Below are 27448 nucleotides of genomic sequence, written 5' to 3'. Positions count from 1 at the left end.
TACTTAAGAGATTTTATTATACCTTTTTCAGAGAAGTCTAATCCTGTCAGCATTTCCTTCATGTCTCAACCTCTGTTTTCATTGATTATGCTGGAAAAGCCCCAGAAGGTTCAGCTAATGGAAAAACAAAACCTAAGAGAAGACATTCTGATAAGACCATCCTCACAAACTTCATCCTTAAACTGTAGTGTTAATGACGTAACGCATCAGAAAGGAAGAGTACTAGGTCTGTTAAAAACATTTTTAGAACCAGCACACTGAGAAAAGATGGCCAGAAATATTTTTATTTTGTACAAGTATAGAACAACAAAAATGTCTTTTGACATCTTTGAGCCAAGTTTCTTAAACCCTAAGGTACATTCAAGTGTGCTAATCAATATGGTAACTGAACAATTGGAGGAAAACAGACCTCCTAGTAACATTGCTCAAATTAAGCAAAATATTTCTGAACCATCAACAGCATTAGCAGATGGTCTTTTCTTCAGTCTACTTTTGAATTGATGTCATTGCCAACTAACTTAAAAAGATCACTCTTCTACAACTAGGTACCCTCTTCCAGATTCTCTTCCAGAAATAAAGTAAACTAAACCATTTTTTTCTTTTTTTGAAGGGGAGCAGCAGAGGTATCTTTCGAGACAGCAAATCTTGCACAGACAGAACAGATAACAGATCTGTCCAACAGCCCACTGGAATTTCATTTTTCTGCAGACAAAATAACAAGGTTCCTTGGAGGTAATCCAATAAACTGTTCTAGCAATTATTAACAGAAAGGATTGAAGAAATGTGGAAAAGCTGTTAGATAAAAAAAAAACACAACACTTTCAACATTCATTTCATTAAACACCTGAATCTCTAGAACCTTGCTAGCATTATTTAACATTTAAAATGAAGACTCAATCCTAAAAAAAACCCTCTCATAAAACACGAATAAGATCCAATGTTATCCTTAATCGAGGAATATCAACATTAAGCACTTTTACTTCCACTCTTTCTCCAGGACCTAACCCAAGGCTTCTTCTCTTTTTCACTTTCGAAAGTTTAGCTTCTGTTATGTTTCGCACTGGAATCAAACCTGCTTTTCCCACACCAATATCAACAAAAACTCCAAACGGTGTTGCATTTTCAACTTTTCCAGTCAGCACAGTACCAACACTTAAGTCTTCAAAGCAGACTATGCTTCTCTTGAAATCAGGTTTATCAAAATCTGTTATAAGAAACAAAAAAATAAATAAATTAGACACTGGAGGAAAAATTGCATCATTTTCTAATGGTTGTTTCCCGTTAATCATTTCTATTTAAGAAGTCATTTCAAAGTAACTCTAAGGCAACAAATGCTCTTTCACTAGATTTTAAAATAAAGACCCATCTGTGAGAAACAACCGATTTCTACTATTTTATCAGTCACTTTAAAAGGCTATAATAAATGGAGGGATAAGCATAGTGAACTGAGTGGTATGAAACTATTACACGGGGATCAGAAGCATGTAGCATATTAGCTAGTGAATGAAAGATTCCTGAAATGTTCTTGGAGCTAGCGAGAAAAGACTTGAGACAACTCTTATTTGAGTTATGTCAATTATATATAACATGCTATACGAGATCACAAATTTGTATACCGGAAGGTGAATACTCTGTCTCATCACATACTAAGCAGAGAAGTCAACAATGTAGTACTGTTCTTCGGCTTGCTGTTCACCTGCACCATGACATCATGAAGTCAACTGCAGTGGCAATTTAAAAGCCATACATGCATCATTTTAAGCAAGTAATAAACTGAAGCCTGCACACTACACAGGGCACACATTTTATTAAACTGTCCTTAGTTGCTTACCACTTTTACCATTTTGTGCTCCTACAAAAAACCCTTCTGAACCATCTCAACAACTTCCCTTTCGACCTTTTCCTACTGCTGTTTTAACTTTTCCATGATATAGTAGGACTAACGTTTTTCACAGAGAGCATGACCAAATCTTGATTCCAAATATTTTCCTATATTTTATTTCTTATAGGCAAATATAAGCTGAACAAATGTATAGCTAAAATGTACTTCAGCAGGCTGTGGATAAGATGCCAATGGAATAGAGAAACTTGCCATGGCAGCAATAGGTTTTGAATGAACTCAAAGTTTCCACTGAAAGAATGTACCTAATTGCTTAAGTCCAAAACAGTTCATTCTTTTTAACATTATACTGTGCAGTAGCATTTCAACAAAAATGGCAACTACACAGCCATTCAGGGCAATGAGCACAGCAAGAATCAGAGGAATGATGGTCACCTTTTTATTGTTTGCAAACAGACAGTGTCCGCCCTCTCTGACTCATTGCAGCTACTGGTTTAGTTCAAATTAATGTTAAAAAGAATTTTGCGCAAGAAGTGACTTATAACACCTTGAGGAGGAAAATATTTTTAGAATATGATAAAATGCTCCATCCTTTCCCTTCCTCCCCAAAATTCTTACCATTTTCCTTTGTACTGAAATAATTTAGGAAAAAATAAGCAATACTTAAAAGGATACACAGGAAAACTTCCCTTATGACATATCTCTAGCGTTGGAAAAAAAAGTGGAATTGAATTTTAAACCAAGATTGATTATTTGAATCAGGGTAGAATATAAACCATTCAGTCTGCCTGATCCCTGTTAGGCATGATTAGCAGGATTGCAAAGACAGTGATTTACAGCTATCCAAGCCTACTAGGCTGCCTCCTGTCATTGAGGTCTGCCTCCAACCAGTGAATATTGCCTGCCTTAGCCTTCAGATTCCATAGTCAGAACAAAGTTTTCAGCCAATAACAAAAATTAGGCTAGTCCTTTAATCACTTCTAAGTATTCTTGTGCTTTTATAAGCAGAGCTCCAGTCACAGATCCTGTCTATGGTAATACTGAATGTACTGGAGAAACAGAGGATTAATATTTCCTCTGTTTCTATTTCCATAATAGATTCTGTTTTGCTTTTATACTTCCATATGCTAATATTCTATCCTACAATCATTTAGATGTGAGAGAACCAGAATGAACGGAGAAATAAAATACATATTTTCAAGATCACTAGTGGGAAATATTTAAAAAATTTGCAAGGAAACTACTAAAAAAATCCAAAAAAGGTGGACAAAAATCTTATCTTTTTTAAGCATAAGTTTATTATTTGTTATTACAAGCCTACACCTTTGCTGTCTACCGTTATCTCATGCCATTGTAAGAGACTCCAGCTGTAAGTTTCATTAAACAACAGCATCTACAGATGTTTTACTTCATTGCCTACCTCATCTCACCCACCCCCACCCTCCAACTGTTCAGCACTACTGCAAAGTTTTAACTAAAGGTGGGTCATGAGCTATGTGCTCCAATTACACTTGCCTCCAAGAACTAGTGCAATAAAAGAGCAGAACTACACACTACTACACTACGGCTCCACAGACCTTTATTACTACTGTTTCAGCTTGGTCTCACAGCATTCCTCTCATGATGGAAAGCGAACGTAGATTTAATCAGCAGAAAGTCAACATATTGAAACTATTTCATTTGTTAACGGCCATACAACTCCCTTTCTTATGGCTGAAAAGGCCGTGATTTAAGACAGGATTCACACTCCTTACTTACTGAGCTGGAAAGAAACATATGACTATGATATAACCTTTTCCCTGTCTGAGAAAAAGAAATGGAACTACACATTCATGAAAATCTACCACTGAAAAGAAAACATGCTGTTTAACACTGGTAAATACAGCAACTGAACTGAGATTTCAGCTTTTAAAACAAGGGTTTACCTGTACGGATGTCAAAGCCTTCAGGCTGAGTCAGACCATCGATGATTAGCTGTAGCGTGTGCACTGTTGTATTTAGCCTTTTGGCTGTCTCTTCCAGTCCCTCCTTTTGAATTACTGCATTTACTTTTTGCTGCATATCTGATTTTCCTATGTCATTTGGGTTGCCTCCAATGAAAGATAAAAACCTGAGGAATTCAAAGATAACAGATTTGTCATATTCTTCAGTGAAAACTAGACTTTTGCTATAGGTAGGGTGTTTAATTATTTTTGTATTGATGCATGAAAAAAAAATTCTGATTAAAAAAAACAACAAAGAACAGTGAACAAATCATTTCCCAAGTACATATCCTGTCAACTCATCACTGATCAGACACAAACATGGAAATGTAGAGTATGTCTGTATACTTGCATCTCCTGGAATAGACTACAAAACTAGAAGCAAAATTTTAAAATGTAAATTATTTCCAACTGATGATTTATCTCCCAGTAAAACTAAATCTGATTATGACTGTAAAATGCCTCTTTGCATAAAAGTTCCCTAAAAATAAATGAGAGTTCTATAATGCTGTCATTTTTATCGGTGGTAATTCAAATTAAAATGAATTGCAATGTAGTAAAACAATAAACATTTTAAATATTAAATCAATACAAAGAATTTTTAAATAAAACTAGTGATAAAAACTTTACACTTTTGTATATGAAATTTATGATTAAGAACAATTCGTTTTTCAGAAACTGATCAACTTAGAAATACTCAAGTCAAAGTAATCACTTATTATCACAAACATCTTCATTACTTATTTGCACCTATTGTTCCTATTCTTGTATACATATAAACACATTGCAGATCAAGAGACATTTATAGTGAAATCAAAACACATCTTTTTAGCCTTTTTAAACATTAAAAAGTCTTAATCCAAGTTCTCTTGAAAAAAAAAAAAAAAAAGGCAAAAAATCACAAGACAGTCTTTTTAGTTCAACAACATGGTGCACATGCTGAGAAGCACAAGAACCAATGACAAAAATACACATAAGACCCTCCTCCTTATTTTCAGTAGCGATACATTAAGACAATGCTTATTTACCACTGAATAAATGTCCTTATTTTGGTGGACTTAAAATGCATGAAATTCACACAAGCTGAGTCACATTGTACTCTACAAAACAATTTGTCCTTTTCTCAGTAGACATATCAGTTATCTGCCATGGTGTCCTGCTCAGCAACTCACTGTTCCATGAAGACACTTCCATCCTTCTTTGTCATGCCTTGTGTTGTGTTGGAGGGAGGCACATATTTCTGGCATGTTCTCCACAACAGACATATAGAATCGTTTTCCCTGTCCTCTGGGGTCTGAGTGAATGTTCCCCTCCAAAATTGCTAAAAGAGATCTATCCTTCCTGTTCTTATCCTACACATGATAACGGGGGTAGACTACAATGCACAAAGGAAGTGTTGATCAGCAGGGTCGTACCCTGCACTTGGCAGTGGTGGAAGACATTCCAGCTCCATAAGAAAGAAGACTTCCTGGTACTTAGCCTCCTTTACCTTTTCAGAAGTACTTGCTGTGCTTTATCCAAAATCTGAGGCTAATATTTCTTTTAGCAGGAAACCATGCAATTTTATTCATTTAACCGAGAAACCCAAGTGACAGCATTTCAGGTGGTAACTCAGAAAATGTATGCAATTAAGCATGTTAAATTTATTTTTTAAGAAAACATAAACTGAAGAAACATTATTAATGCAATATCAGAATAAATCTCAAACCTTATCTTTGAGCATAAGGGCAAATCTTCACTCCAAAACACCCATTGGTTTCACCAAAAGGAGGACAGCAGTCTAAAACTGACTGTAAAGATTTCTACCCCTTACTGAATTCAAGCACAACCATGGCAATTTAAGTGTAGCTGCAACACATCCATTTGCTTTTAACATTGATAGATACCATTTTCACATTAATTTTCTCATTTTCTCAATGGATACGGATCTTCTGTGTGGTTGTATATGAAGGAAAAAATGAAACAAATAAACAAGGGTTCAGTGGATGAGACTTTTCTCAGGGCTCACTGAATTTTAATTGACCAGATTTCTACTTTGACATCACTATTATTATTATTAAGTAATTTGAGGTGCTTTGGAAACAAAGTAAATATCAAAACAGATGCAAAATTGTTTAATTCTAAATACTAATTTTTATTCTCTGTACACTAACAAGTACTACTATGCACATATTTTTTTTTCCAATAAGAACCTATATACAAAAATATCAGACCTATCAACTGCAAAAGAACATGAAAATGGTAACGCTGGAAATGTGCGCAGGTCCAGGCGAGGCGTTCCTCAGCTACTCTGAGCTGCTGGTTGCTAACATCGATAGATGGACAATGCCGCCCCAGTGCACTAGTGACAGGCGGCAGCTGTCCGAGCTGTGAGTGACGTGCCAGATGTACCATGGCAAGCCCTACCAGCCTTATGACTCAACCTTCTAAATAATGTATGCTTTACCCAGAGCTCCTATAAACAGGTTTGCTGACATTCACGTACTTGGCTTTATTTCACTTCAAATGGATGTGCAGCGTGAGTACCCCTAAGTAACATTTTTTCACCATTAGAACTTCACAGGAGCATATTCACACTGTAAATCGGTAACAGGGAGGGTTTCGCTGTTGGTAAGTGCAACCACATGGAACAGTCAGCGATGTGTAAAAAACCTTACGTACAAAACTTTCAAACGGGTGGATAATGCAATCAGAATGCACTGCATTATGTGCAGGTTGCTGCAAAGAAAACCAGCATGAAACAGGAGACACAGCCCAGGTGTCTGATCCCTCGATTACTATTCATGAAAGTTATTTTGTCTCCCCCTTGCCACCACCATCTGATTTATCTGATATTAAAAAGAATTTCTCATTTAGGCAAGGATGGTGGCTTTGGGTTCCTCATTATTTAAAAACTTACTAAACGTGGTTACTGCTCAGACTTAAATTTCGGCTTCAGCCAAAAGATGCTTAAATATGTGCCCAGTTCTAAGTACCTAGGAAGTCCCACTGCCCCCAACTGAATTATTCATGTGCATTTAAGAATATTTCACAATCATGAGCTATATGTAGGCAGAACAGAACAAGGCCCGAAGTGCATGCATATACATGCACACAAAAGAGTCCTCTAACACAAGCAACATAATTCTGTTTCGGAAATTCTCACTCTTTTCAGTTCTGGTACAAAAGAGCTACGTAGCAAAATATTTCCAAATAAAAGCAATTTATTATGGATTATAGATACAGTTTAAAAAAATACTGTTGAATCTAGTTATATATTTAATGCATCATTTTCACTCAAACATAGCTTGAGAACACAGACCAAAAATCAATGTAAAGCACAAACATATGGCTGAACACTAGACCATTAGATTGATCATTTCTATCTTTAAATGTCATTCCTATGAACAAAGTTAAATGTTTTCTTAATAATAAAAAAGCAACCCAACAACTTCAGGAGTTATTTAAGGTCAGAAAAAAAAAGGATATAGTAAGAAACAACCAAGACTGTGATATGGTTACAGGGTAAAATAGAGGTTTCCCTTAATTTTCCTTACTTTGACCTTAGTAATGTTAAACTATCTTGCTACAATCTCTGAAAAAAATCTCGCTCCATCTGTAAATGACAGTTCCAGCTGCATAACCATAGGAACATGAATGATCTGTGTAAAAATGTAAGCCCTTCAAGGATTTTCCTGGCTACATATGTGAACTAAATAACACGCTGCAGTAGTTCAAGTGCTATGTTTATCTACCAGAAAGATAAAACCTAAAGAAAAGCTAACAAAAATTGAAATGTGAAAGACAAGATGTTTTTTCAGAAGTGAGGTCATTCTTGTAAGATATACTATCCTTTTTCCCTCAAATGTTGAGTGTCTGAGTGAATGTTGAACTTTCTGTTCAAGGAACATCAAGTCAGATAAAAGCTGCAAGTCTCTTAGGAAAGTTATTTAGAACAGAGTGAGATTTAGCTGGTTTAGAGATTTAGAGTTTGAGTTTTGAGATTTATATGATACTCTGAAACCTTTGCAACTACCTTAGTTTAAAACACATTTTTTTTTGCAGTCTTGTACGACCTGCAGAGAATGGTCATGGCTAAATCACTGATGTTTTTTATTTAATACATAATTTCATCCATCTTACCCAGATAAAGAAAGAAAAGTAGCATAAATGTAACAAATAAGCACATCATGTTCACTTAACATACACATCTGCACAAAATTATAGCACAGCCCTCGCAATGCTTAAAAGATAATGCAAATTTCAGTGGAATGCAAATAAAGTCAGAAAACAGTAAAAAAAAAAAAAAAAAAAGTTACCAAAGGAAGCCTTCAGAAAAAAAAAAAGAAAGAAGTTACTTTAAACCCCCCAAAAAGCTTCTTACAATATGCAGGAGTCCTAAAGCTTTGTAAGGGTTTTAGTCACAGTCGTTCTGTTTTATGTAATCATTTCCAGCAACACGACTTAAGAGCTGGGAGTACTGGATTCATTACATTAAAGCAACATGATATGCCATTACATCTTGTCACAGTGCACACATGAATTAATGGTAATGCAACATAATCACTCTGAAAACAAAACAACTTTGCATTACCATGTGCTTTGTTAAGTAAAATGTACATTCATGACAGTAGTGAACTTAAATTATGCAGGCATTTATGTTCAAGTAATGTTTTGAAATGCAAAAGCATTATTTGTACAATGCAGATGTTGAGAGTTCTTGTTTCCACTAGGCATACAGATCTTCAATATTTCAACTACTGGGTTGGATTATAAACCAAACAATATCTTACTTTGTGATTAGCTGCTGCATACAAAGTTAGTTTCAAATCTATTTAAAACTACTTATATGGTTTAATCAGATAAGGATATTTAACCAATGTTTTTCCTCCAATGCGTAATTTATTAACATTATAAGTTATCTGAGTGCATGCAGAAACCTATAAAGCATTCAGTTTACAACATTTTGAAAGGATATATCAAGAAATGTAGTTTCTAACTGCGAAGAAATTCAGATACCATTACACTCCAACACGGCCACTTTGCTACCATGCTGTTAGGCATGCTGTTGTTAGCTGTATTCATAACTACCAATATATCACATAAGGGAAGTGTAACCTGAGATACAAAACAGTGAAACACCATCAGTTACCCACAAAGAATCAGTACTTGTTAAATGAGACTATTCCATTAGAAAGCTTTATTTTTTTCTTCTTAATTATTTTTAAAATCCAAACAGTAGACAGTTACTTTAATTACAAAAAAAATAACAAAGGAAAAAATACTGTTTGATTTATGTATTTACAGCATAACTTGAGGACAATTCTAGTCTAGTATTTATGCATCCAGGATTTATAGCATAACTGAAGGACAACTCTTTGTCATTTCCTAGTTCTTCTAATCATTCTTATTACCTGTTTATTTTACATCATATAATGTCAATTAGCAATAAAAGTCTTTTCTGCTTTTATTTATAACTAAAAAAAAATATGTCTTCTAAAAATCCACCTACTAAGTTAATAGTCAGACCTGCAAATGAGCCAGAGTTCCAAAGCGATAAATATGAACTATAATTTATTGGGCTTAATGGCCTTAAATCTACAAGTGTTCTGAATTAGGGTTAGCTGTTTCCTATTGGAAATAGTTATAAGGATTCAATAATTTACTGAGCTTAACGTTTTTCAGGTTTTCTTAAAAGGAACTAAAGACTTTACTAAAAAAAAAAAAAAAACAAACACCTTATTTTGTACATTAGAAAGCTTTAATATATACACCATGTGCATCAAGTACAGTCTAATTGAAATGGACAAAAGATGCTTGATGATTTTGAAGTGAAATTAAGGAAAGGCATCCTATCAAAGCAAAAACTCCCATCCTCTGTAAAATTATTCACATTTAGTGCATTATTAAATGGAAAATGAAAGTTTGTTTCCATTCCTCATGCACCGTATCAAGTAACTAACCTATTCCATCCTCAATATCTGTTCTCCTTAGGAATTGCCTCAGTTGCTCACTGATGAAATGGGACCTGGGCTGAAGCAAGCCAGTGAGCTGAAAATGCTGTCAAAGGCCAAGTGTGCCATTGCATAAAGTGGGAAAAAAAGGAAGAGCTTTCTTTTTGTTGGATTCTCCTTAGCAATAGTTTTCCTTTTGCATTTCCCTGTCAGTGCTTGCCTTCAGAGCTAGCAAGTGCAGCTACTTGGTCAAGTTTTCAACAAAGCAGGTGCTGAATCCACCTGCATACTAGAGCAGCAGAAGCACAAGAAATGTTTGAAAATTAATCAATACAATGAGAATACAATGAATGATACAATACAGTGCAATGAAATACAAAGCATTATCACTATGATGCTCATTTCAGCAAAGCATTTAACTACAAATGTTTTATTTTGGTGATGAATAAGCACATGAACAATGCTTTGCTGAATATTCTTGGGATTTTGAAGACCTTTTCGTCAAGAAGTATCAATACACAACTAAGGGTGAGACAACGTCCTGTCAAAAACTGCTCTTACGGCAGAACCACCTGCAGCAAGCAGTAACCTCTCCTACCTGGCAAGGTTCTAAAATGGTGATTAGCCAGGGAAGACTCCCTCCTGCGTTACGCTAAATCACAACTTTAGATCCGTTACAAATACATGTAGTGGTAAAATATTTCTAAGTCAAACTTGACTGAAGTACAACCTGTGCGCCAGATGCTTCGATATGTGAGCTGCAAATACACATTCGGATTGCCAATCTTAAGCAAAGAGCATTTTATGAGATTTAAATAAAATCAGTAAATGTTAAGATTCAGTCATATGAAACCAACTGCACCCAGCAGACTGACACAACAAAGGAATAACATTGTTTTTTTTTTCCCCCAGCATTTTGGTTTATAAGCATAACCTGGTTGTAACTTCTTGGGACTTCCTAAATGTTTCCTTGGTTTTCTTAACAGTTCCTTTACAATATGTACCAAGAAACTGGATATGCTCTACATGTTGTATTAATCGTATGTAGAAGATTCTGCCACTATAAAATGGTTTTCACATATAGACTTCTCAGAAACTTAAAACACAGCTTTGCTTTGCAGGAAAATATGCTGCCTACAAAGTACTTTAAGAGACTTTTTTTTTCTTTAACATTTAGGAAATTATGATTCATAATAGTTAAAGGTGTTTGTAAGCTTGATCACTGCACATGACAAAGCCAAACTTTGACAGTGTGGAAACCATAACAAAAAATGTTTTGGTCATCTGCAGTGTGTTAAATCAACAGTAGGATGTTTTCCAATTATTTTACAGAAATTGTACAGATTTTAAGTTAAGATGTCTAAGTGCCATAAATCAATCATACCAGCACCATTTGTGCCACTGTAGTAAAGATTACATCAGTGTTTCCATTCTAAAAAAACCCTATTTTTCAGGGGTTTCTAATTCAGCCATAAAAATTGACTCCAGCCTAAAGCTTGGCAACCAAAGTTACCACTTGGGAGCAATTCTTTTAACCATTTTTTTTTTTTTTAATGGCTTGGCCTTTCAAGATACAAAATACTTCAGAAAAAAGAAAATCAGTGGTTTGAAATTTTGGTGAACTTCTATCCCTCAAAAACATTGTTTTTAAAACTGATAATTTTGTGTGTCATAAATCCATAATGTGGACTACTGCCTTTGGGTAATTTGGATAGAAGCAATGGATAAAAATTACTGGCTCATGTTGTTTAAAAATAAATGTAATTTCCCATGAAAACTTTTAATCCAATAAAATTTTCATGAAAGCCTTTTCTCATGGCAAGATGTGGTAGACATGGCATGAGGAAGCTTTTATGCAACATCTATTCCATCCATTTTGATTTCTGTGGTAAGAGATATGCAATGCTGTATTTTGATGCCTTGAATCAAATCTGTTCATCTTATTCATTGTAACATTTCTGCCTTGTGTCAGCACAGATCTATCTGTGAGCGTGACACAGTGACTGACAAAGTTGTGTAAACTGAGAAAGAAGAAAGTGATACTTTGAAAGCAGCAAAGACACAGAGCTAACTTAAAATGTATTTTGTTTAAAAATATATGTATTAAGTTCTGATTCTAACCCACTTCTAACAGTTCCAATGGTTCTCATGCACATTAAATTTAAGTTATAAAAAAACTAAATTATAAAAAATATCAAAGGTTTTAAACCATAGCAGAGCTAGTTTAGTACTAACATCTTAAAAAGTCCTTCAGAAGCTGATTGATTTTAGTAAGGCTTATAAGCTTTTATTTTTTTTTTAATAAAAAAAAAAGTCATTTAAAATATATAATCATTACTAAATTAAACCATTAGTTGCTTGATGGGAATATATCTGATTTATATTTAGACCTTATGTCACAAGTGCCGATTTTTCATATTATACTTTTATATAACATATTATATTTTCATATTATTGGGTTTTGTCAGTTTACTGAACATCTGTTTGTTGTTTTTTTTTTCTTTTGTTGTTGTTGTTGTTTTTTCTTTTCTTTTTACTTCTTCTTCTTCAAACAGCTCTTAGGAAGGAAAAAACATTAGGACTATTTCCCCTGCCACCTTCTCTGCACCATTTTGTAGTATCAAACTACTCCAAGTTATCACCTTCATATTTAATGAACTTTCAAGGAAAACATCTTTCAATTGCAAGAAAAATACTGTTGAACATAGAGTACCTTAATAAAAAGCACCTTGAGACTTTCTTTTTCTTAACTGTAAGATAGATAAATAGAAGATAGATAAATAGAAGTAAGATAACAGAGAAAGTCCAAAGGAAACAGAAAAGACCGATTCTGTTACAGGGACAGATGCTATGCTTATTACTTAAAGCATTCCCGAAATATAAAAAGCTGATAATGTTTATTTATTTTAATAACAACTGACGTTCTTTTGCATAAAGAAACTTTATGCCACAATACCTACAACATGCACTTTGATTTAAATATTTCACCTGAATAAATCAGTCTGGGAAGGGAAAGTGCTTGGTGGGAAACAGACAACGAATGGCACAGCTGGAAACTTACTTTCAAGTAATTGCATTAGGCAAAGAAATGACATGAAACATAGCATTGGTCTGTAGCCACGTCATACTCCTCTGATGTCTTTGAAACTCCCAAAGCCCAAAGAGTTTGACTGTGAGCACATTTTAAGAAACTCCAAGTTATCTCTAAGCAGCGTTGGCAGTACAAGAGGTGGCAGCCTCCTCTCTCGAGTCATGTAGAAGTCTCTCTCCAACAACTGTCTTTTGGTTGAGTTGTAAAACTTGTGCACATTAAAGTTTTTTTTTAGCTTTAAAAAAATAAATGGTGCTAATGCTGGATTCCCAGCAAAATTCAAAGTCATATAATTACATTCTACCTACTAAAATTGTCTTCAGATTTTCAGTTGTATGTGAATAACTAACTACCCTGTGCAACAATACTACTACTCACTACTTGACATATAAAGTAACCTGCGCTCACAATTCTTTATTTTCTGATCAACCTTTGTGATGACATTATATACAGATAAAATACTATAGTATTCTGCCACTGACTGGCTAAACTTCTCTGCTCCCTGAAGCAGTCTTTCCATGTCAATTAACCTTTAAGTGAAGCTGGTAACACTATTAACACTTGTACTGATTACATTATTGTACTACAGCTGGAAAGCCAAACGGGCTACAAACCAAATCCTGATTACTTGATATTTAAATTGAATGAAGTTCAATATGGAAAATTAACATTAATGCTTCTTTATTTATTTACAGTAACTCTGAAAAATCTACAGTAGGGCTGACCAAGCTTTCTGATCCTTTGTGTCACTTAAATGTAGAATCACTGATATCAGGATCTTGGCTGATTTTGTTAATTTTGTTTTTTTTTTTTTCAGCTATGCATGAGCAAAGAACTAGTATGAAATGGGTGGTGCCTAAGAAAAAAGTGGAAAGGCTGAAGAAAAGGAGAAACCAAAGTCTCTCCTTTATACGCTGCACAAAGAGTAGGGACACTAGTGGGCAATTTCACACTGGCCTTAGTACATGGCCCAAGGAAGGAGGAAACGTGGCATAGAGAAGATGGAAACAAAAATATAGCCTGTGCCCAGAAGAAGGAAACAATGTGCACCTACACTCTGCAAGTTCTATATGCAATCATCTCCACTGAAGAGCTAACAGAACAGGGAAGATGTCCTAAAAATGCAAGGTCTATAAGTTTTTTTTACATAAGAAATACAAGCTTCATGAATTCAGAAATTCAGCATCTTTCTTTGAGGCTGAAGGATTGTTTTGTTATAAACAGGAAGCACAACTATGTTTCTCCAGGAATAATATTCTGAGATGACGAGAACCCTAAAGCATCTAACTTCTGACAAAATTATCTCCAGCATGCTGTAAAAAAATGAACCTGTTCACCGCCAATCACTTACAAAAATAAATATGTCCTGGTTTATGGTAGGAAATAAAGTTTTCTCAAGAGGACAGGCCGAGCCTAATTTCAACCAGGGCTGATGATAGAAAAGATCACATCTTGCACTAGCATTCACCAGCTGCAGAACCTCTCTAAAGAGAAGCAAACATGGGTTCCTAATTACTTTTTTTGTGACTTACATAAAAAGCATTCTCTTCTTTTAGCCAAAGGTCATATACTAAAACTACCATAGTTCATATAATTGAGAACTTAACATAGACATCTTAATTAGATCTTGCAACATCAGAATTTAATTTTAAAGTCTCGTAATAATGAGATATGCTCAAATATGTCCACGCACTTGTGTGCGCAAACACACATGCATAACAAATCTTGGTGGCCAAAATCCACTGAGCAGGAAATTTGTTTGGCACATGCCAAACACAAGCAACAAAATAAAAGCTGTTTTAAATGATGCAGAGTTATTAAACTACCACTGACTGAAAATCTGCACAGCGTATCAATGTGATTATTTGTAAGAACAAATTAAATTCTTTTTTAATTAAGGTCTTGGACGAAATAGCATATAAAGCACAATCAATAATCACAAGGTCAATTAGACATTTTCTGTTAATTTGCACAGAAATTACCATGAGCTAATACACTCTATTACAGTGTTTTAAATCAATCTACATAATTTCTCTGAAATTATACTTCTTACTAACAAACTTCACGCATGTGCTGCTTTGCTGCTGGCCTCAAAAACTGAAGTGCTTTCAGTTTCACCAAATTCAATAGAGTACCTCGCTACCTGGGCATTCAAAGACACCAGACAGCATTTTCCAATATCCATGTAAAATTTAACACCGAAATGGTCACACCCAGTTGTAGAAGCATTTGCCGAAGGGAACTATACAAAGTCAATAGTTTTGCTGGGGAAATATAAATACATGCACAAAAAGGGGAAGTATTCCTACCCAAAAAAAGTTACGTTAGAGAAGAATGCCTCAGAAATCCTTTACTTAACATATGGGGGCAAGGCTGAAGACAAAAATCAAGTTTTCAGTCACTGCTGGAACAGATGATTTGTCTCCACACTTTGTGAACCGAAAGTCCAAATAGTGTAACGTGTGGCATAAAAAGTGTTGCCAAACAGAAGCAAATTGAGAAAATTGTCCCCAAATAGGGGGCAAACAGTGATACAAAGTCAGAATTGGGGGACAAAAGTTTGGCAAAGTTTAGAAAAATACCAACTCTCATACCGATAAACGTGAAAACTAAAAAGCAAAGGAAAACACTAAAATCTAAAAACTTGCATGCACATAAGAGGCAAAATTCATCAATCTGAAATCTTTCACCAGTGAAGCATGCCACTTTCTTGAGAAAGAGGAGAAAACATCAATTAAATGTAAAAGTTCCTGCCTCAAAAGGCTGAGGAGGCTGTTATCATAAAAATCAGTACTTTCATTTTTTTAAATTGACAATTCAAAAACTTTCCCACCACTTACCTCATTGCAATGTTGTAAGACTCTGGATGGATACAAGTTTGATCCAAAGGATTGGGCTGCTGTGAGGAACTTGATGTTGGTTTGCTCTTCTTTTTACCTTGTTTTTCACTGGTGGCTTGTGCACCTGCTTTAGTCAAAAGTACTTGACTTCCAATTTGAGTTTTCTTACTACTGCCAGAAATCAAAAGATGGACATGTCATTCTAAATGAACAACATCCAAGCACAGTGCCCACACATGAAAAACAAATTCAAACTTTTATACCATGTTCAATCTCAATGAAAAGTAAAAAACAAACAAACAAAAAATCTAAACTAAATGGTAATAGTGGGTGAATCTTAACAACATAATTATAGCATGAAAATCTATCATACTGATGTATGCATAAATTCATTTAAAATAGAAGTAAATATTAGATTCTGTGCTTCAACAAAATTCTTTTGGGATGCCAAGATTACAAAGGAAGTAACAAATAAAGCAAACTACATGATTTATAGTGTTAAAGCAAAGCACTTCCTGAAAATGAAAGTGAAAGTGCTGACAGTGTGAAATGCCTCACTACACAATCTACTGTTACGTTTGCAATCTGGATGGTATCTTCCGTCCGTCAAATGGGGACAATTCTGTTTACCTACTTGATGTGAGGATACTTTCATAATTAACTTTCAGCATTTAGACTTAATCATTTAAAAGAGAGGAATGCAATTTGGAAAAAAAAATAACAAGATTTTTTATTCATATTGTCTTTAGGTAAGCAAATTGCAGAATGAAGTAAGTTTTAATGTTTAAGCAGCACGTGTCCTCAGACCATATTACTTCACTTTGTAAACTTAAATTTCTGAGAAAGTCCGCTCAAACATGGGCCAGGTCTAAATATGAAAAATTTCAAATCAAAAGAATTCAAACTGAGATTTGCTTGGAACAGTAAAAATCTAAAGGTCAAACTTACCAGTATTTCAGTACTTAAAAAATATTACCAGAAAGGTATATGCTATGTTCTGCACCTGGACTGGAGTAACGCCCATCACAAGCACAGACTAGGAGACAAGTGGCTGGAAAGCAGATCTGCAGAAGGGGACCTGAGGGTGCTGGTCAACAGGAGGCTCAACAGGAGCCAACATTGTGCCCTGGCATCCAAGAGGGCAAATATTGGTATTTTGGGGTGCTTTAACCACAGTATAGCCAGCTGGTCAAAAGAGGTGATTCTCCTGTTATATTTAGTATTGGTGTGGCCTCACTCTGAATACTGTGTGCAGTTCTGGGCACCAAAATGTAGGAAGGATGTTAAGATACTGGAAAGCGTCAACAAAGCTGGTAAAAAGGCTGGAAGACATGTCCTATGAGGGGAGGCAGAGGACACTTGGGCTATCCAGTCTGGTGAAAAGATTACCAAGTAGAGACCTCATTGCTCTCTAGAACTTCCTGAGCCGGAGAAGCAGGGAGGGAGGTGCCGGTTGCTCTGATGACAAGACGTGTGGGAACAGCACAAAGCTGGGCCAGGGCAGGTTCAGACTGGACATGAGGAAAAATTTCTTAACCATAAAGGGGGTCAAAAACTAGAACAGGCTCAAACACACTAGAACAGGTCAAAAACTAGAACTTACTAGAAAAAATAGTGAGGTGATTGAGGCCCCACACCTGCCAGTGTTCAAGAGGCATTTGGTTAATGCCCTTAATAACATGCTTTAACTTTTGGTCAGCCTTGGAGTACTCAGGCAGTTGGACCTGATGATCTCTGAAGGTCCCTCCCAGCTGAACTATTCTATTCTGGTTTTGTGAAAGTATCTATATACAGACTTCCTTAAAATAGAATACAATATTGACTTCGAGTTAGTTACGTACAACTAGCATTTGGGTTGGGCTTTTCTTCTTCAACTGTCTGGATAACAAAGGTTCCAAAATCCATGGACAGATTGCCCGCAATGGCAGAAGGACTGTACATGAACAACAATGATGCAACAAAAGATAGGAAAGAAGACCAGCGTGTGGGTGCACAACCGTTACGCTTCTTTTAAAATTTCCCTCAAGTTTAAAAAAAAATTAAAAAATGCTCATGATACTAAAGGTGTCAAATGACTCCTCTTCAAAAAGGTTCCTTTCACTCATCTGTTTTTGTTTGTTTGGTTTTGTTTCTGAAATCACAAATGCTTTCTACTTTCACAGAACCAAGCAGAACGCATTGGAGGACTCCAAACTAGCTCTTACGTTTTAGGCTCTACCTCTACATGGAATGTAGGCAGAACTGCAGCATAACTTTCTCTAGCAACATCAATATTTTAAATAATCATTGATTATTCATTAACTTGTAAATACAAATAACAAAAACTAATTCATACAACACTCCATCAACACGATTAGAGAGGACAAAAATAAAACCTTCCCAAAGTCCATTCCACAAAGTTTTAGTCTTGCCTCCCAGGTCTACAAGAACTGTTGTGGAGGCAATGCTTTTAGAGCTTTATTTTGGCATCAAACTCCAAAGTCAGAGCAGATTTTTCAGGTTAAACAGTGTTCTCAAATTTTATGGAATCTGACTAACATCAGAAGTGTGCTCCAGAAAGGGGAAAAAAAAATTAGTGTTGTTAAACATTTCACCACTGAATTTCTGGAAAAAAAAAAAAAAAGGTATGAAGTTCTTAAACACTTCACCAGTGAACTTCTGGAAAAAAAACATGGCACCAGCTTTCCCCTCCCCTGTTTGTACTGCAGCATTCACTAGAGCAGATCTGTACAATGTAAGACCTATCAATCATCTACAGCCTTGAAAGCTATTTCTTTGGCCTTCTGGTGATTGCAGCGTGCACTGTTTGGCCTGCAGCACGTGCCTCCCTGCCAGATGGGCAACCGATCTGTATCCCTTCCATCCGGGCGGTATGCCAGTCCTAATGTGCCTACCTCCTGCCTGGAAGTTACACATGTGCTGTTTGGCCAGCAGCAACTGGGAATACAGTATTGCTTCTGAGCATTGCGTTGGCTAAAAAATAGCATGTGCTTCCCAGGAAAATATTTTTTTAAGAGGAGTCAGCAGCAAAAGGGTGGGGATGGCGCTACCACTGTGCCCTTTCCTGTTTTTTTTTTTATATTGGAAAGAGAAATGTGAATGATAGAAGAGACATTGCCCTACAAAGTGCACTTTCAATTATGGAGAGGAAGTATTTCAGGTGGAGAGAAGAAGCAGAATGCATGGTTGCACGAGGAAAAGGTTTGGTAGAGAAACAGGAAATGAAATGGCAGGGAAAAGGATGACTGAGCATTGACAACTGGAGGTGGGAAGAGGCTTCTTACATATTTGAGAAGGCAGGCAGTCACATTATGCTTGCTAGGTACAAGAGTATAACACAGAGATTACACCAGACAGCCCATGTAACTCTTTCTCTCCAGCTAATGGAACTGTAACTCTCAGAGTATCTTCTCTAGTTTACTACCAATGCCTTCTGCAGAGTATAAATCTTCACCACACTAAAACAGATTTAACAATCACTAAATAACACGAAGCATAAGTCTGTCATGCTTTAATATCTTACAGATAATGACACTGCCACATGTCAAATTGCTTCTGTCGATTCAGTTGCAGAATTTGTGACTAAACTTGCATAGCTATAGACACCATTACTTAGGCTAATAAACCTTGATGATGCAGTGGAAGAGCTGCGTTCAACCACTGACTTAATACAGTTCATTTGGTAAAATATTTTCTTTCAGGGGGCAAAGGCTTAGGATTTTTCTCAAACCTGAATACAAAAGAGAAAGCAAAGACTTCTCATACTGTTCTAGGTAACTTTGTCAAGAAAGCTAACATCATTATTACCTGCAGAAAGTCTTTATATATTCTTGATTGAATCTGATGAAGCCAGCACACTGTTGGAAAGTTTTGGGGCCCAGACCCTTAACTTCCTTGAGCTGTTCTCGGTTTATAAATGGTCCATTCTTCTCTCGCCATTCAATTATATTTCTAGCTCTGTTCGCATTCAGGCCTGCAATATGTCTGACAGCAAAGTTTACAAAATACATTTATTACCATTGAACAGTCATTAATACAAGTCCTATCCATTACAAGTACATGCATTACTGTAGAAAAGCTGGTTTACAAAACCTAGAAAAATTAAACACAGCTAGGAATTTTGCAAATAAACTCCCAGAGCAAAGTCATAGTCTGAAAAAAGATCCTTTCTCTGAATTCTGTGGAAGGAATCCTCTCAAGTCAACAAAACTTGGTACAGCAATACACTTCTGTACATACCTAACTAGTAAGCCAGGGACATGTAATTTATGATCTGTGGGCTATTTCTGTAATACCAATTCAATTTGTCATGTCTTATGGCCTGCCCCCAGCTGCCCTCTTCAGGAAACGACGTGGGAGGAGGGTTCAGGACAGATAAATTGTTCCTGTGAGAACAGCCCCCTCTCAGCTATTGTCTTTCAGTGATACTGCAACACCTTGCCCCAACATGAAGGGCTGATGTCTGCTATCCAGAAGGAGGGTGGCTGGGAGCAGCTTGCCTTCCTCTCATGATTTAACAGATTCACACAGCTTGTTCCTTTTCTCTCAGCTGCTCTTGAGATAAAAGAGCAGCTGGGAACAGGCTGCATGAGTTGTTCCGAGGGCAACTTAAATCTGGCAAATAACTTACCTGTGAAGTGCAATTGCAGTAAGCCAAGTTCCTTCAGGAAGCAGTGGGTTTGCTGCATGTTTTCTGTACGTACATGCACCCAAAGTTGTACTCACATGGAGTACAATAATCACAGAAAGAGGGAAAAGTGCTGTGGTGGGCAGTTACTTCTGGCACTAGAAAATGAAATGTTGCCCATACGGCTCTAAATATCAGGTGCTTTTGCTTTAAGTCAATGGCAGCAAAGACCTGCTTGTGGAATGGCACTGATTCTAAAAAAAAAACAAAAACAAAAACACAACAAACCTGGCAGGAATAGCTGAAATTAGAAAGCTGAATGAGAGTAAAAAAAATCATTCCATTCTCATCCTCAAGCAGAAGTTTTAAAATAACCCAAAGTTGGTGACACCTTAGAATTAAAATGGAGATACACCTTTAACCATAGAGAAAAATATTAACCATTAGGTGTAGAATTTTCTCTAAAATTTTCTTAAAAATATCTGGTCTATTTACACTGACAAAGGAGTATGACAGTTCACTGAGTTTTCCACTGGTGATCTTAAGCCTTTGAAGATACTCACTGATACTGCAGGTGCTGTAATGTTGTCATCCTTTTCAAGTGTCATATATTGCAACAAGTGTATTTAATGCACCAGAAAGCATGACCAGAAAGCCCTGCACCTTGCATATTCTAGCAAGAGTGACAATTTCATTAACTGTACATCCAAGGGAAATTTAGAGCACATCTACACAGAACAGCAGAGTTAACCTTTTAAGAAGCAGGTTAGATCCAGAACTTGAAGTAGCACATGATCATCAGAAGCAAGGCAAATTAGTCCAAAGCAGTTACCCAACATGGTTACCACCTACAGCCATGACTGGACAGTGTCACTCCATACTGTCAGGCAGTCCCGTAGAGTCACCGCAGCACCCGAGCCCAATGCCCTCAGCTGAACTGCACAATACGGACATACTCTTCTGACAGTGCTTGTATGTTACACTTGTTAAAGCAGGTTTTTAGTTATAGAATGAAAGCTTCTCAGCCTCATTCACCAACAGGTATTGCTTTCTTTCTCACTAACATCTAACTTATATAAATCTGAAAGTGAAGACTGAATGCAAGACCCAGACTAAGGCTTAGACACACACACAAAACAAACATGGAAGAAAGTGGAAAATCAACAAAAAACAACAAAAATAGGAAAGCCCTTTAAAATACGGGAAGACAACATTTTCAGGAAAGAAAATATGGGCTTAAAATTAAAAAAAAAAAATAGAGCTGGCAAGAATACTTTTCTCAACTTTTATACCTAACACAATTGTCACTGCCAGTATTATGGACACGCTTTTTCTTCCCGTCCTACTTGAGCGAATGACAGCAAGACTTTGCTCTTCTGAGAGGCTGTTCAGCGAAACGATTCTGAATGGTACACACCTGAGACTGAGATTGATTTCTAACCAAGAGAAATAAACACCAGAACATTTTTCCAAGTAAATATGGAACAATTACTTTTAAAATTTTCAGATAAAACAAAGGAGATGTACTTTTCAAACCTTTCCCTTAACTCCTTTCTCCTTTCCTCAACAGACTTCTACAGCCTGCTCCACTTAGTAATATAAGAACAGCTTCTAAGAGACAGAAAATACATTTGAAAATCACTTTCTTAGTGCAAAAATACAAATTGATTATATCAAAGCTTTTCTAAATTGCATTATTGGTTCAACATTTTAAACTCTGTTTTCCTTTAAAGAATAATTATATGTGGGAGAATCACACACTAATCACACCTTAAAAACTGACTCGTAAAGATCCAATGAAATACTGTTTTAATGTGCCATTTTCATGTAATTGGGAGTTTCACACAAGAGCCATTTGCTCCAGCTGAGTTTGAGTCAGATGGCAGACTAAACAGAGACTCTGTGATCCAGAGCCATGTAATTACTGGAATAGGAAAATGTTTGACTCACCTTAATAGTATTTCTGAGCAGATGTTAATATCAACTCCTACAAAGCTGACACACTCTTCAACCACACTGTCCAGAGTTGCTTTGAGCAAAGTCTGCGATACATCATGCTGAACAACAAAAATGGAGATATCAGGTTACTGAAATATTGAAGAATACATAAGTAAGAACTTTAAACAATAGCAACATTAATCAAATACTTGCTGGAACTTATCAATATTTTATGTGAGGGTATCTGTTAAAACCAAGTTGTAGAATGTATTTTTAAAAGGTCTTCGATATCTTTTTGCCACACCTTTACCATACTACAAAGCCCTAGAATAAGTCACTCTTCACATCAGGTTCTTTTCTTTCTTGTTTAATAACTATTTCCCTGAATCATGTAAAAACCAAAACTACACTAAATGCATAATGCTTGTTTAAAAGGAGTAATGCTTCTGTTCATCCACTGTCTTTACTTTAATCTGATAGTTATTTAAGTATAAACTCAGTCTGAGTCATTAAAAATAAGATATTTTCAAAATAAGGTATTTAAAGATCACAAATGTTGTACTTTTGCACCTGCACAGTTTGCAGATTGTCCTGTTTTTAAGTATCATTCTACAATACAGTTATTATTTACTAAAAGAACAAACCAAATATTGTATGAGGGTGGACAATACATAAGGTATATATCAACCCTGCAGCAATGAAATGTTTCAGATTTTGAACAGATTTCTAGGAAGATTGGCAGGTCCTTGACCGAAGCACCACTAATGGAAATTCTTCCATTTTTTCCATTATTGTTCATAGCATTTCTACTTTTTTCCCCTAAAAGAAAATCAGTCACACTTGTCAAAGATGAAAGTTCTGAAGCTCTAAGATTTCTTTCTCTTCACAGCACAAGCATACTTCAATCTATAACTTCTAGTTCCCCACACAAGCCTATCAGTGCTTAGAAGTCTGACCTGGAGGGAGAAGCCTCTCTAAATGCAGGAGCTAATTCAACCACTATGTTGGCTTAGCTTCAGGGCTCTTACACGTCACTCATGTAAATCTGGGTTGATCTGTTGTGGTTTTGTGATGCACTCATTTAGGACACCAAGTTGGATTTGAGCCAAGGCACCAAACACTTCCATCCACTACTTTGTTTAATCTTCTAAAGACATTTAGATCTTTTAAAGTTTTCACAATTAAATTTAACATGTCAACCTCCATCTACTAATACTGGTAGCTAATTAAAGAGTGAGTGGTTAATACTCAAAACAATCCTAAAACTCAGGCCAATGTATTTCTTAGCCCCTTCATTTCAGGAAATGCTAATTGTGATAAATTTTCATCATGACATATGTAAGAAAGTTACATAAATAAACAGCTAGTGAAAATTTCACCAGTGTTACTCCTCCCTGTATAAAGCTCCATGCAAAAAGCCCTGTCTATGCATAAGTACTTCCATTTACACTGTCTCAGATGCACAAATGCAAAGCTTAACAGTACGCTTTGCAGACCAAATGCCAGCTTATACTTAGTAAGGTATTACTAGTACACCACAGCTGCTTTTCAGAATAAGAGAGAGAAACAAGGAAACATCCTAAAAAACAAACAAAAACGCCTCTTGTTTATGTCTCTATATTTGTGTTTTACTGAAGACACAGCTCCTCTCAGTAAGCATGTTCTATATATATCCTCCTTCTGTCATCAGCTGGGTATGTACTAGAACTAGAGGATTCCAGGTCACACAAACACAAAGATGTATTTATATAACACAGAGTAATACATGAGTACCAGAATAAAATACTATAATAGTTCAAAAGCACCCAATTTTATTTATTTTTTTTGGCAAGTATAGCTGCCGAATACTGGCTTGGATTTTCCATAAAGAACTGCAAAGTAAAAAATTTTGTAAAATAAATATATTAACTTTTTTTTTTCTCCTTTCTCTTTATGATGGAGGAAGGCAAAATGTGCTAAAAAATGCAGAGTACTAAAAACTCCTGCTTTTGGGAAATCCCACTGACTCCAAGGCACTTTGGAATCAGATTCACAAATTCACAGTTCCCGGACACCTCTAAAAACATCTCGCACTAAAATCACAGAATCACAGAATGGTTTGGGCTGTAAAGGACCTTAAAGATCACCTGGTTCCAACCCCCTGCCATGGGCAGGGACACATCCCACCTGAGGGAGGGGCCCAAAGCCCCATCCAGCCTGGCCTTGAACACCTCCAGGGATGGGGCATCCACAGCTTCTCTGGGCAACCTGTTCCAGTGCCTCACCACCCTCTGAGCAAAGAATTTCCTCCTAACATATAATATCAATCTTTGCTCTTTTAGTTTAAAACCATTCCCCCCGTCCTATCATTATGTGCCTGAAGAAAAAGTTGTTCTCCATCTTTTTATAAGCCCCTTTACATATTGAAAAGATGCACTGAGATCACCCCAGAGCCTTCCCTTCTTCAGACTGAAAATCCCCAGCTCTTAGTATTACTTCATAGAAGAGGTGCTGCAACCTTCTGATCATCTTCATGGCCTCCTCTGGAGCTGCTCTAAGAGGTCCACACCCTTCTTGTGGTGGGAGCCCCAGACCTCGATGCAGTGCTCCAAAATGGTGTCTCATGAGGGCAGAGTAGAGGGCCGATAAGTATACCTAATCTAAACCTACCCTGTCTTCGTTAAAAGCCATTACCCCTTGTCCCACCACAACACTCTCTGATAGAGTCCCAGCTTTCCTGTAGGCACTCTGTGACAGAGATTAGGGTTGATTGCCGGTTCCCTAGCTTTCAGTCTCGCTCTTAAAATGATCATCAGAAGGAAAAATAGAGTCACATGATTCGTATCTGAGACATCCACCATCATCTCTACAAAAAATTACAGATTAAGGTATATCAAAGAAGGTAAGCAAATACATAGGTCTAGTAGTTCTTTGTATGAGACTTGATTCATCAAAGAGCTTCATTTCCAGTTCTGGTAAGAGCAAACTCAAAGCAATTCAGCCAATTATACCCCCAAATAAAACTGGGAAAGGATATACAACCAAAAGCAAAGTATCCTGAAATAGCACTGCTAAGGGAAGGAAGATCAGTGCTTACAGCTCAGCTTCAGAATTGAAAATGATCTTTATCTGGAAATTTAAGTTTATGGATGCAATAGTTCGTGAAAAATTCAAGTGACAGAATATACACAATTTGGAAAATATATATATATTCAACTGTTACTTCTTTTGCCAAGAACATCTGCTTCTAATGAGGAATACTCAAGTTTCTCAGAGATGATTTGCATCTTTTAAGTTTATTGGTGCTCGACAGTCACCATTAAAAATAAAAAAAAAAAAAAAACAACAACCAATGAAAAACAAAGAACAACAAAAATAAAGGAAGACATGCACAAGTTCTTTATTACTTCAATACACAACAGACATACCACTTGGAATGGACATCTCAGCACCTATGCGAAGGTATGAATAAAGAAAAAGCTAATGGGTAAATGTGACAGATCGAGATAAACATAAGACACCACGGCTGTCTTATTAAACAATCCCCAAGCTACCAATACCTCATAGAGGTAAAATATATTTAAGCTAGAGAATGATGCCAAGTTGCAAATGCTAGAAAACTTCACAGACAACAAATCTGCCTCCTGAGACAGCTTCCATGCAGCATAGATTTCTTTTGCTGTGACTGAGAAATTTCCAAATCCCTCTTTGTACTGATACAAAGCACAGCAAAGTGTTACAAATTTTTCTAGAAGCACTTAAAAACAATACTTTACTATCTCAATATCATGGTCAAGATTTCCTACTACTAACAGGCTGCTCTTCAGAAAGCTTTAAGGTGCAGTGCATTATCCGGTCTTCCAAAAATTTTACTTACTTTCTCAAGTATCCGAGGTTTGATATTATATACCTCTATGTACTATTTATATGCACTGGGGTGATATCAGATTATTCAGACACTACTCATGCTACTACACATACTCATGCTACTCACTTGCTTCAAATAAAGGCAGCAACCCCTTTCAACTGCAGCATTAAGTTCATCAGAATTAAATATATACAAAATAAAGACCAAGCCAAATATGCAAGGCTATGTCCAAAGTGCATTTATGCAGGATTTTTTTATACTGCACAGCCTCCAACAACCCCTCCACATATGAAAGTGGTAGATCACTGCATCAGCTGACCCCCAATATTGTCTTTTCTTTTTAGATAGAAAACCTTTTATTTATTAACTGTGAACACCTGCATAAATCAGTAAGGTTTTATGAAAAAGAATACTCAAAAATCACTACCATTAAACTATTGAGTACTAGAATAATAGATCTGCAGCAGAAAGTACCACTATAATTGTGCAAGGAGTTCAATTTGGATGATGACCTGCAAGCAATAAGAAGCATTATTACCTCTAATTTACGGAAAACTAAGACACTTGCCATAAACTGCAGAATGTCAGGTGCAAAACTGGGACCTTTCTTTTATTATTAAACTTTTAGACTTATTTGCTTTTTTTCTTTGTTTTGGAGTAGGACTACAGAAAGTAATCCTTCCTTCAAAGTAACAGCTATAAGACCGTATATTAGTATTTGTATTTTCAGGAACTACCAAGTGAAGATTTACCCAATTATTATACCTCTTAATATTTTAGCTGTCTATGTCTGTTTATATGGTATGAACAAACAGCAAGGATCGTTGTCTTGCTCAGTTCCAAGAGCTATGAGCACCTGCTGGAAATAATTAGCACTGCTCAAAACCCATTCCTTGAGATGGTGCTACAACTGTAACTGAAAGCCTGTGATTTTTCAAAAACCTGTTGTTCTCAAAAGGAAGACAGTAATTCAGCCTCTCAGCTGAGAGACCTCTAGTAGTATAGTCACTGTAAAAATATGTGTCATTACCACCACACATCTATGAAGTCAAAGAACCACTGTTTGCATGTGGCCTGGAGGCTGTACTTAGACTGCACGAGTGTAGATGGTGGGGACCAGTACCCTGACCGAACTCTCAAAATGCCAGAGTACTAGAGCTACACTCGAACAATCTGAACCTACAGCTTTTACAAGGAAGTTACAGCTCCATGCTCTTTATCTTTGGAAATCTAAAAGCAAGCAAGCAAACTAAAAACAAACCAACAACAAACAGACAAACACTAAAACAATGCACATAACTAAATCACTTGGTAATCTTCTCCTAGACCGTTACAAAATTGTAATTTCAG

General features: G+C 36.2%; 1 protein-coding gene across 2 annotated transcripts in view; it reads right to left on the bottom strand.

Annotated features, from left to right (window-relative positions):
- Window positions 1-262: 262 nt before the first annotated feature.
- The window catches only part of SRBD1 (S1 RNA binding domain 1), a 128534-nt gene continuing 101348 nt past the window's right edge, over window positions 263-27448 (bottom strand). The window contains exons 18-22 of one of the 2 annotated variants that reach the window (XM_084285404.1): window positions 22264-22370; window positions 19494-19670; window positions 15687-15857; window positions 3766-3950; window positions 263-1204 (exon numbers count right to left, since the gene is read on the bottom strand). In XM_084285404.1, the coding sequence (XP_084141530.1) occupies window positions 915-1204; window positions 3766-3950; window positions 15687-15857; window positions 19494-19670; window positions 22264-22370 (930 nt within the window). In that variant the 3' untranslated portion in view covers window positions 263-914. The remainder of the gene's footprint in view (window positions 1205-3765; window positions 3951-15686; window positions 15858-19493; window positions 19671-22263; window positions 22371-27448) is intronic. The other variant, XM_084285405.1, reaches the window with a different exon arrangement.

This window comes from Netta rufina (assembly GCF_964035555.1).
Source record: "Netta rufina genome assembly, chromosome: 3".
NCBI classification, from domain to species: Eukaryota; Metazoa; Chordata; class Aves; order Anseriformes; family Anatidae; genus Netta; species Netta rufina.
Note: the sequence above shows the minus strand (reverse complement) of the source record. Positions and strands in the feature narration are given on the sequence as shown.